Source organism: Candoia aspera, chromosome 1 (assembly GCF_035149785.1).
Source record: "Candoia aspera isolate rCanAsp1 chromosome 1, rCanAsp1.hap2, whole genome shotgun sequence".
Taxonomy (NCBI): domain Eukaryota; kingdom Metazoa; phylum Chordata; class Lepidosauria; order Squamata; family Boidae; genus Candoia; species Candoia aspera.
The window spans coordinates 74221281-74233369 of record NC_086153.1 but is presented as its reverse complement, the minus strand read 5'-3'; the positions used below and the strand labels follow the sequence as shown (position 1 = coordinate 74233369).

Sequence of the window (12089 nt, the reverse complement as noted above, 5' to 3'; positions counted from 1 at the left end):
CATCAGAGGGTAATGAAAAAGAAGAGGCTCAGACGAGCTTCGAAAGGCGTGAGGCTTAGTGCATGCGCCAGTTTGAAAAGCCGCTCCAGGCTGGTGGGCCGCGGTTGCTGATAGTTCGGGGGTCGCTTCTTAAGAGGTACTATGGACGAGGACTTCTTGCTGGCCCTGCGGTTGCAGGCGGAATGGGAAGCGGAGGACGAAGAGGTGCGGGTTCAGACGACCTACTCTGATCTTTCGCGGCCGCTCTCGTTGATGGACGATTCCTGGGAGCTGCTGGATCCGAACCCCGACGTGCGAGGCCTCTTTCTGCAGTTCAACGAGACCCTCTTCTGGGGGCGCTTGGCGGCGGTGGAAGTAAAATGGAGCCCGCGCATGACGCTGTACGCCGAAGGATGCGCCGGGGAGGGGGAACAGAGGCATCCCTAAATGGGCGCCCTCCAGGTGTGGTGGGACCACCACTCCTAGAATCTTCTGCTGCTGACGATCCTGGGAGTGGTAGTGCAGGGAGCACCAGTGGAGGAAAGGCTGCACCGCGGACTCAGGTGCCAGCCAAGGTGCCCTTAGTTGGAGCTGCTCCGATCGCCCTTTTTTTTTTAAGGGAGAGCACGTCCATCTATTAAAAATCTGTAAAATGTAGTCTGATATCTTAAGTTACAACCCTGATATTTCCTGCTGGTTGTCAGCCAAGTACAAAGCAGGTGTGATTTTGGTGAGCTTTCTTAGTCAGCCAAGGTTGAGTTGTCTGACTGCAAGAGGCACATTTTTTACCTGACAACCAAGCAGGACAGGCATAAAAAACTAGACACAAATACTGGTCTAGATCAATGATATCAGTGAGATTTTTGTTCTTGGATTTTGATCTACCACAAACTATTAGGATGAGGTAGCAGAATGAACTATGCTGAGCAGTGTGCTGCTTTTGAACTTTACTTTCTTTAAAAAATTTCCTCTTGCCAGAAAACTAGTAGATCAGAAGGGACGACTGTTCCAGTCTCATTCTGCTTTGGTAGATTTCTGCTGTTGGGAAACGAAAATGCATAGCTTGTGCTTTGCCTTCTAGGTGTGCTGGACTTTGCTGCTATGAAGGTCATGGTGGGATGTGCTCCATCCGACTTAGTGAGCCGCTTTTAAAGTTACGGCCAAGGAAGGATCTTGTGGAGGTGAGGCAAGATGGAATTCTTTGTACAAAGACAGAACTCAGTGTGTGAATTTCTTGCAGCCTAACATGGTTCAGTGCACATATACACTGTGGAATATATTTTGTCAGTAACAATAATTCCAATTTTGTAAACTTTATTGTTTTCAAAAACTGACACCCCCCCCAAAATAGCAAACACAAACACATTTCGAAATACAGACCAATCAACACAATAATAACCAACATTAATAACAAATTTTCAGTAACAATCAGATTTTGAAGTAGGCTTAATAATTTAAGGATAATAGTAAGACATCTAAATGTAGCAAGTGATCATATGAATAGCCAGATCTTTGTCTATGAAACGAGCACCTTCATTAATGCCTTAGTGCTCTGTATGATTGCAGAAGCTCACTACTGTATATGTATAATAAAGGATATTTTTTCCCTAGGAATTAGCTCCCACCTTCTGTCCCAGCAGGACGAAGTGTATTTGCTGCAAATAAAGATAATATTCTAATTCTACACAGACAGAAGAAGCAATGGGTATTGTGAAAACAGCAGGGAGCTCCTATGTAGTCCTATGTGCCTTATTTCTGAACTATAGTAGTGTTTTACTTTCTTTTGTAATGGAGTGAGAAATGTAATGAATGGAAAATAGACAAATCCAAGGTGTACTTCCCAGTCTCTTTCGGCCTCATTAAAACCTATGAGTTATTTTGATCAAGGGCTTCTCTTAGTTATTTGGATTCCACACAAGGAGATACAAAATTCTGTTATTATGTGTGACTTTCTATTGTAAGGATGGAGACCCTCTGGCCCATGGAGAAGCAAGTGGCCCTGCTTAGTTCTGTTGTTTAGCCTACTGATGGGAAAAAAAAGTTCCCTAGGTCTGTTCTATCTGCTTGGTAACTAAAAACAGTTCTACAGAGCTGTGGAATAAATGCAAAGTAAAGACAGTTTTATGAATTCCCATCGTAAATCAGGTACATTTGTACAAACCTGAATTGTAAGCACTAAATTTCAGAATTCACTTCATATTTTTGTTAGCATATAAGAGATAAACAGAAAGAGAGGAATTTATTTCCAAAACATGGACATGCAATTGTCTTTTGTTAGAAAATGGATACTTTATGTAATCTATTAATTGATTTCAGACTCTCTTGCATGAAATGATTCATGCCCTGTTATTTGTCACTAATAATGACAAAGATCGTGAGTCCCACGGCCCAGAGTTCTGCAAACACATGCATCGGATAAATCGCTTAACAGGAGCCAATATTACGGTAAAGGCTTTTTGTGATACATAGACTTGTTTTTATTCTTCAAGCACAGGATAAGAGACTGCATGATGTGATGGCAAGCCAGGTCATGGTGTGATAGTACACTTTAGCAGAGTTGGCATTTTCAGCCAATCCTCAGAGTTCTATTATTAGCAGATGTAGTTCCATCTTCTCGGTTGAGGGCAGCTCATTGAACTGAGAATATCCCTGTGGAACTCTGACCTCTAATGATCAGGGAATGTGCTCTATTATATGTTACTACAAATCAGTCAGGGTCTACCCAAAGGAAAGAATAGAAACAAATAAGTGAAAGTGAAACAACTGCAGGGAAAAAAGTATGAGTCCTGTATTAAAAAGAAGGTAGATAAATCTCTCCAACAGAATGAATGGAAAGTGGATTTAAGGAAGCTGAGAGAATGATGCTCTATAATATGTACACAGAGAAAAAGTTGTAAACAGTATAATCAAAGAGGGCAAAGAATAGTTGAGATTAAAAGAGGCAGAGAAAATGCAGAGTGATTTTAGTGGAATAAATTTGGTTTTGGAAGTGAGTGAAGGGGGCTGAATAATGAACCTCCAGTAGAGTGACTGGAATTAACAGAAAAGCAATGTTATGATTTTGGATGAAACTAAAGTAAAGGAACAGTGGAAGGAATATTTCACATATTTGTCAGGTTATAATAGTAATACGCTGACGTGTGAAAGTTGGGGATATAATAGTAATATGCTGAAGAGAGAAATTGAAACAAATGCTATAAATGTTAGTGTCCAAGAAAAAATTGGTGAAAAGCAAGTTGAAAAATGGTAACACAGCATGTATAGATGGAGCAGCTGGAAAAATAAGTAGTTTGGTTATGGATTGACTGTGTGACTTGTTTTAAATGAGTGTGAAGACTGAATCTGCCTGACAATTGGAAGAATGTCATTATTATTCCCTATACAAAAGGAAAGTTAGTTGTGAATGTAGTATGAAAATGACACCTTTGTTGTATGAGAACCTGAATAACTTACGTGAACGTTAAACAAATAGTATGCTGCAGCAAGGACTGTGGCGCTGAAAATCAAAGATGAAGAATCTTTGTTTGACAGGTGAAATGGTTTGAACAGTTGCTGGTTATATATATATGGTGAAAAACTAGAGCAAGTAGAAAAATGTGTGTACCTTCCTAAATGTTTATTGAAGATGGGAAAATGGATAGACATGTAATACATGCAAATACTGGTAGAAACGGATGTAGTCTGTAGCAAGGAATGAATGTTTGCTGAAAGAAGTGAAAAATAGCTGTGTTTAAGAGTGCGGCTTTTGCCCACTTTATTCATGTGAAAGTAAGGATTGGACATGCAGGAGAAACATAAAAATTGAATGTAGTGAGAATGGGAAACTTAAGTGTTCTGAAACAATAGCTACAGTAGGATCAAGAATGAATGGGTGATGAATTTATATGGACTGCATACTGAGTCAGTAGTATGAAATAAGTACGTTGAAGTAGTTTGCTTATGTAGAGAAAATGAATGATGATCAGTGTGGAAAACAAATGTATGACAGAAGAGGAAGTAGGTGTAGAGGAAGTGGAAGACCAAGGAAGTTATGATCAGATGGCATATTGAGACCCTCTTAATTTCTATTTCTTACTCATCTGCACTCTGCAACACTGCTTACCCTGAAAGAGAATAGCATGAGATGTGTATGTATTTACATAAAATGAAAACGAAAGTTGTACACTTGATTTTTTTTTCTCTTTGGATTAATTTTAGATCTATCATGAATTTCACAATGAGGTGGATTTCTATCGTCAGCACTGGTGGCGTTGTAATGGTCCATGTCAAAATAGAAAGCCTTATTTTGGCTATGTAAAACGTGTAATGAATAGGGCACCATCTGCAAATGACTTCTGGTGGGCAGAGCACCAACAGAGCTGTGGGGGAACATTTACCAAGGTCAAAGAGCCCAAGAACAGCTCTAAGAAATGCAAAGAGAAAGATCGTCAAGCAAAAATCCTAGCTGATGGTACAGGTATGTACCTTCTTTTGTTCTTTACCAACTGAGTACGATATATGTAACTATATTCTATAAGAATAAACTGAAAATATTAACTGGAAAGCTACGTAAAATTTTTCTCAACAGTGCTGATTAATATTCTCAAGTATATATATTTGTGCTCTGTATAAAAGGAAAAAGCACCGAATATCAATTTTCTAGATGAGGGTGATTTCAGCTTAACTTGAACTAGTGTTTTGGATCCTAAAAGCAGTTGGAACAGAATGAAGTTTCCGTAAGAGATTTTCTCAATGCCTCCACTTGACTCCACTTTCCTTTCTGAAAGGGGATAAGCTAAAGCACAGTGGTAGTACATGTTTGTCATGCAGAAGGACATGGGTTCTTGGTTTTTCCAGGTAAGGGCAGAAAAAACATCTTGCCTGAAATCCCAGAGATCTACTGGCATTCAGTGTCGATGATATGGGACAAGAGTATCAATGGTCTGAGTTGATACAAAATTGTTTTCTATGTTCCAAATAGTGATGGACAGGGTTTGGGGGAGGGGATGCTTGAGGAGGCTAACATTGCCTGAAATCACTAGATACATCTGCAACATTTTCAAAAAATCATGCCCTGCATTTCCCAGGACTTAATTTCTTCCTTGTCAAAGAAGTTTCCTGATCCTGCAGACAAGCTATGAAGGGAGCTGGAAGAAGATGAGAGAGTTCTGTCATGATAGGTTCCTTCTGCTCACACTATTTTTTGGGACAAGACAATGTCTACTTTCAAATACTATTTAGCTGCTGATAGAACTGCTTAGTGTGATCTCAGATACCGTGTACCATACAAACCTTAGTAAAATAGTTTTCCATCCCAATATGAAATAGGTTTATAGTGAATTCTGTGTGTGTGTAGGCTTTCAAGTCAGTCTTGATTCCTGGTAACTGCCTGGACAATCCCTGCAGTTTTCTTGGCAACGTTTTCAGAAGTGGTTTGCCATTACCTCCTTCCTGGGCTGAGAGTGAGTGACTGGCCTAAAGTCACCCAGCTGGCTTTGTGCTTAAGGTGGGACTAGAACTCCTGGTCTCCTGGTTTCTAGCCTGGTGCCTTAGCCACTATACCAAACTGACTTTCTACTGTAAAAATACAAAAATTAAATTCCACATAAATTAAAATTTAGCTCATTGTGGTCATACTGCATATTGCTTTTGCAGAATTTTCACTCAACAAATGCAATTTTATGGCTGATAATCAGCCAAAATATTCTTGAAACCTTACAAGTTCTGTTTTTTTCCTCCCTGCCTACAAGTAATCCTTCTAGGTTCATTTTGCAATTACATGTGAATATGTGAAGCTATTTGGCACACTTATTTGAATTACTTGAGTGAATTTCTTGAGTATTTGTAATAGCTGAATTTTATTTGAACTAAAGAACTTCTGGTGTATTTTCAGAAAGAGCTCATGGAAGCAGCACCCAGAACATAATCCCTTTTAGCGGGAAAGGATATATCCTTGGAGGAAAAAGAAGTGAATCATCTTTAGCTGTGAGTCCAAGCATTATTAAGAGCAGAGAACTGCTCCAGTCACAATATAATTCACCTGCTGGTTCATCTAGGTCAAATCCTAAAAATGAAATCAGGCTTGAACAAAATATTTCCTGCACAACTAGTTCCTCTCAAAACAGTGATGAAAACAGCTCTGCTTCTAGCATCACACTTCCTAGATTTTCAGTTGCTAACCACAAAGTTTACACTAATGTTAATGGCTCACCAGTTAAAAACATTCCTTTGGGTGGAAAAAGGTCAGAATCAAGTTCTACAAATGCTCTCAGGGGTATACCCCACAAACGGACTCCAGAAAACAGCATTTATGTATCAGCAGCAATGACTCCAAAATCCCAGTCGCCATCTCAGAGAAACAGCAGCGCCCATAATGGTGGGCCACCAAAACGGGCCAGAAGGGAAGATTCAGCTGCATTTGTCAACTATTTTTTTAAGAAAGGAGACCTCAAGGAGACTAGTTCTTCTGTGAATAGTGTGGCTAAACCAGCAACCTCAAAAACATCCACTAGTGACAGTGACCAATATAGAAACGTCTGTTGCCCAGTCTGTCAGTCTGAAGTTTTGGAAACCAAAATCAACGAACACTTGGACCTCTGCCTCTGAAATCTTTTAATGTGATCTTAATCTAATGCTGCTTTGCTCAAGATTTCTGTATCTGAGTGTTTTATGTATACCTGCTTTCTGTATTTTATGGAGAAGAGTTTATATTTGACCTGACTTTGTGTATGAAAGTTTCCTCATTTTGAATGAAAGTTTTTTTCTCAACACCTATGTGCTGATAACGCAGTTGACACTGAAAGCAACATAGCCTTGAGAAGTGTGTTCCTAGGAGACTGTGGTATTTAACACAAGGAATGTGTAAGGTAAGAAACTAGAAGAGTTACAGTATATGCATTTAGTTCTGTATCAGATCCAGATCTAAAAACCTTTGCTTTTTATATTTTAGAAAAATAGTTTGCTATTGTAAAATTTTCAATTTTTCTTTGGCCAGTTTTATTCGAAGTGTAAACGCTAAATGGGAACAAATAGTTTGAGTAGGTGTATGTATACATGTAAGAGACAGAGAAATGGGATTGTTCTTCCCTGAACTTGAAATCTGATGTTATATAATTATAGTAATGAATACTGGTTACTTTTATGATTGCAAAGAGGTAGCTCGCTAAGCTCTTGCTGTAAATTATGATGTCCACTTTTTATCACCAATTTATAGATTTTGGCTGGGCTTCCAAAGCTTTTTAAGTTCAGAAGCGTTAGACCAGTCTTTCTCAATCTTGGCAGCTTGAAGATGTATAGACTTCAACTCCCAGAATTCCCCAGCCAGCCATGCTGGCTGGCAATTCTTGGAGTTGAAATCCACCCATCTTCAAGTTGCCAAGGTTGAGACAGACTGGGTTAGGCTGATGATATCTTGTCTTATGCAATTTTTGATCAGGCAGATGTTCTTCTGAATCATGAACACAGCGAAGGCTACATCATACTGCTGGTCCATTTATAAAGTGCCTATTAGAATGACGCATGCCTATTATTTTTTCATAACAACATTTGAAGCTTATTTCCTCTGAGATGGAAGTATATTCTTGAACACAGCTAGGCGGTTTAAGATTGTTAGCCATTTGTACAATTAAAAATAACTTTTCAGAAATAGCACCTGAAATAAAAACTCTTATTTTTCAAAAATGAATTACAGATTTCATAATCTGCCTGTTTTAAATGTGCTGAAAACTTCAATGTAACGTGTTATAGGTCAGTTGTGTTTTGATAATCCAATGTAATACTCCTGTATTAGCTTTTATCCTTGAACAGCAATGTTAATATAGGCAGGCAAATATCCATGCAGTCTCCTTGTTACTGTTGACTGGAATACCTAAACTAGGCCACTGTTGTGAAAGGAACAGCAGCAGCAGCAGCAGCCTTCAGTTCCTTGTTCATCAGAGATTTCACCAGCTTGCTGGTTGCTGCTCCTTGTCATCACCCAGGAAAGAAGAAGAATCACCTATATATGGATGGAAGAAATTACTGCTGAACAAGTGACAGATAAGTGACCAATAAGGAGAGCAATTGTTGCTTCCCTTGGATGTCCACCTTTCACTACAATCAGAGTAGAGTAGTGGATCAGTATTGACTGCCCTTTTCTAGGGGCATCCTAACTCAGTATCCCTGTCCTCCCAAAGAGCCATCTATCGGCCAAAGATTAATTTGATTAAATAAGTCAGGCCTCAATTCTTATCACTGGGGAACAAGATTGGGATTTCAGATAAGATCAAAGCACATCTAGTTCCGCATATTGTTATTGCAGCAGCCAACTTAGATGCCAGTGGGATACCAGTGGGAAATCCACCAGGGAGATATGAATGCAACAGCATTCTCCTAAAAATAGGTATTTGGGTTACCACTTGCCTCCAATAGTGGGGCATTGATAGACTTCAGTGATAGAGAAAAATAGAATACACGCTGAAATATTTTTTATTTCTCTGTAGATGTACATGTGATCCAACTTGCCAATCTGCTTGCACAGAACACTTCTACCAAGACTTCAAACTTTTTTGATAGTAGTGTGATCATCTATAAATTTGGAGTATTTGTTAAAAAATGGTACCATAAAGTTTGCTGGGTTCAACTCAAATTCCTATTTGAATTTTTTTCTAGCAATTCTTAATGTTTGCAAGAAATAGTCAAGCTATGAAGGAATATAAGTAAGGAGTCAGCTATTTCTTCCTGCAGAAGCCCATCCAATGAGTCATATTCATCCCCATAACATGCAGAGGAACAAAGGAACAAGGTGAATGTTGCCAGCTCACATGCCTTAAGTAACACAGAAAATCCTCAGTGCAACATTAGCTTGAAGACCAAGAAATATCTTTGCTAGATTTTCCTGCAAACTGGTCAGATGTCAGGCTCTGCCTGCTACCCAATAAAACGCAGACGCTAATTTGAAGGTTAGGTTCTGATTTTATTTGAGTATAGGATGCATGCCTATTGAAAAGCTGAGAGTGAATGGAGCGCGCCGGGACGGGATTTAAATAGCCCGTGCCGGTCAGCGCTCCACCCTCCTTGCTCTGAGTGAGCCCCGAGCCCCGAGTGTCCTGTTGCCGGTGGGTGAGGGGTCGCAGGGCCCCTGCTGGTGCCCCGGGCAAATTCTTAATCTTCCTCCGGCCAGTGATGAGTTTAAGCTGGGCGATAATATCCGTGATTGTTTTGACAGCTTCGGGCGTGCCACATGCTCGGGTGTTGTCAGTTTCTCTCTTTGCAACCTTGTATCTTTCTATCAGCTTTCCGGCTGGAGTCGTTACCTTGTTGCCGGTGTCTGTTGCTTTTTATTGTTAGTCAGTTGCTTATCCTTTAATCCCTTGGCCCCTTTTCCTTGTATTGTTATGTGAGCTGTTGCGCTGACACAATCATCGCAACGGTGCTCATGACATCAGATCTGAAAAATGGAACGCACCATTACTGCAAACAATATGCTGAAAAGTTCAACTGACACTGGAGTAGTTGTCTACCATTGCACAGGTCAGCATTGCTTATACAGATAGTCCTCACTTAATGACCACAGTTGGGACCAACTCCATTGCTAAGCGTCGTGGTCGTTAAGCAAGACATCACATGAACATGATGGATTTAGTACCTCACCTTTACAGCTGTTAAACAAATCACCCAGTCGTTAAGCATGACACCACATGACTGCGACTTGGATTTTACTGCCGCTTCTCCATTGACTCAGCTTGTCGGAAGCAGTGATCATGTGACTGCAGGATGCTGTGACAGTTGTAACTGCCTGCCAGTTGTGAAGCCCCCGAATCTTGATCATGTGACTGTGGGGACACTGCAATAGTTGTAAGTGCAAGGACTGGTAAAGTTACTTTTTCAGCACCATCATAACTCCAAAGGGTCGCTAAACAGGGCAGTTAAGCAAAGACTACCTGTTCAATCGTGATATACATTGGAGAGTTGTCAAAAGAAAATCTTTCTCTGACCACAAAAACGTTTAAAGTGTATCAAAGAAAACCCTACACAAGGCACATTTGGAGAAAAAAGAATAAAGCATTTGAAAAAAAAATATCCACCATTAAACACAGGGGTGGCTTTATTATGCTTTGGGGTTGTGAAGCAGCCATACATACCACATCAACCATAAAACAACCATGAATCAACCATGAAAAATATATAGATAGGTTTTGGAAGGGCCTTCACAATCCCCTGACTTGAATATTACTGAAAATCTGGGGTGCAATTGCAAACATGTGGTACATGCAAGGAGCCCTAAGAATTTTTGTGAGCTAGAAGAGTTCTGCCAGAAAAGGGTAGGAAAAATGTAAAATCTGCCAGAACAAATGCAAATTGACAATGCTTGTGTTCAAACATCATGAATCTTGTTTTGTTAAACAAACTACAATTTGGCTGGGTTCACATAACACTCTAAACCAAAGCTACACTAGGTACATATAACTAAATCCTAACATCAACAACAGATACATATATGTAGATACGAAGAAGCACAGGATTGCCCCCAAAAGCTGGTTGGATTACAGGATTAGATCAAAGAACAAAAAAAGTGTTAAAGGAAGATACAACAAGTGCCAAAAGCGATGATTAAAAACCTCACAGTAGAGTAGGTAGGTAGGTAGAATATGAAGCAACTTTTAAAAGGAAGAATCTGAAGAAAAATCTGAAGAAAACCATGGTAATAACCACAGGCATTGATGAGGGGGCCAAGGGGTTGGCAAATGAAGAACTGTGTCATTATATGATGCAAAAACTTAATTTATGTACTTTCATCAGACATTGTGATACAAGTATGTAAGGATGGAGCATCATGACATTACCATGTGAGTCAAATTGTTATAATTTGTACTGTAGATTACATTCTATGCCTTTTTGGTAATGTAACTTGAACATAATTACTGGGTCAAGATGGTATCTACCAATTGATATTGCTGATCTAACAAAAATACATTAAATAAGCTTAAAACAAGCCCCTAACTGATCTCATCCAACTTATTCAAGTAACTGATCTTATTCATTCATTTTTAATGTAACCAACAACGTAGACATAGTAATTATGAAGAACCTCCAGGGATCTATTACACTGCATAACAAGAATGTCACTCCTTTACATTTAAGAGGCAATTTGTTGCCAAGCAATGGATATATATCATAGCCCCAAAGGCTGCTAGGAGATATACTTTTATACTGTTTTTTCATTTGCATTGTAGTTTTACTGTTGCTTTTATATGTATTGTTACATATTTGTATACTTTTATAGAGGGGTTTCCACAAATATTAGAAATAATAAAAAAAATACATCAGAACACAAACCAAGACTCTTGCATTTATGTGTCTTTGAAAGGTACCTGCATATTGTTTTGACTTAAGCTTTTTTAAACACACCAAAAAGATGGTCAGAAAATTAAATTTCTCACAACAAACTAGAGGTCTCTCTAATGTGATCAGTGCAAAAAAAAAAAAAGTAAACTATTGATTTGATGAGGAACCAATTTTATTTAAAGGTTGTTAAGTAGCAACCAACTGAAGATCTGTAGTCAGTTGAAAAGTGTTTAATACATCTGAAATTAGACTGCTTTATGTAGGTGGTTTAAAGACAATCCTCGTAGTGTCTTCTGACAAGTATGTGTGTATGTATATATGTAATTGTCCCTTCCCAATGGGATGACTAGCCTTGAAATGCATTCAGATAGCACATTTTGCTTTTGTGGATTAGAGGACGCAAGGGCAGGCAGAAGATCCTGCTCTATTTACCTAGTGATTGTGAATCTCAGTTTGTGTGGATATACTCAGAATACCTATCTACATCTCTGAACCAAGAACTGTCTGTTTACAACAAGGGAGGCACTGAGGTAGTCTCCATCTTAGTAGAGATAAAATGTTTACAATGGTAGTGTTGAGTTACTAACAGGCCACAACACTTTTCTCTCTCCTCTGCTTATTTGCCCTCAGCCACCTCATTTTTAAAAACAAACACAGCTAGATTAGATAATTAAAAACAGGGTTTATAAATAAAGCTAACAGACTTTTGACTACAGCTACAATGTCACTGCCTGCTAAAAACAGACACACGCACACAAACACACAAAGTTTATCAGATTAAAAATTAGTTGCTGTGGAATAGGCTT

At 39.1% G+C, this 12089-nt stretch overlaps 1 protein-coding gene across 1 annotated transcript; it reads left to right on the top strand.

Annotated features, from left to right (window-relative positions):
• Positions 1 to 13: 13 nt before the first annotated feature.
• SPRTN (SprT-like N-terminal domain) lies at positions 14 to 7606 on the top strand. The gene is made up of 5 exons (XM_063306912.1): positions 14 to 380; positions 1061 to 1160; positions 2296 to 2424; positions 4177 to 4435; positions 5852 to 7606. Exons 1-5 carry the CDS (start codon positions 142 to 144, stop codon positions 6562 to 6564), a joined length of 1440 nt encoding a protein of 479 aa, XP_063162982.1. The 5' UTR covers positions 14 to 141; the 3' UTR covers positions 6565 to 7606.
• The last annotated feature ends 4483 nt before the right edge of the window (positions 7607 to 12089 follow it).

What these genes read in the sequence shown, in the direction of transcription:
- SPRTN (XM_063306912.1), top strand. Translation starts at nt 142, where the DNA reads ATGGACGAGGACTTCTTGCTGGCCCTGCGGTTGCAGGCGGAATGGGAA. An exon ending in CAAGGAAGGATCTTGTGGAG is followed by an intron (nt 1,161 to 2,295) that starts GTGAGGCAAGAT and finishes AATTGATTTCAG; the next exon opens with ACTCTCTTGCATGAAATGAT. An exon ending in AATCCTAGCTGATGGTACAG is followed by an intron (nt 4,436 to 5,851) that starts GTATGTACCTTC and finishes GTGTATTTTCAG; the next exon opens with AAAGAGCTCATGGAAGCAGC.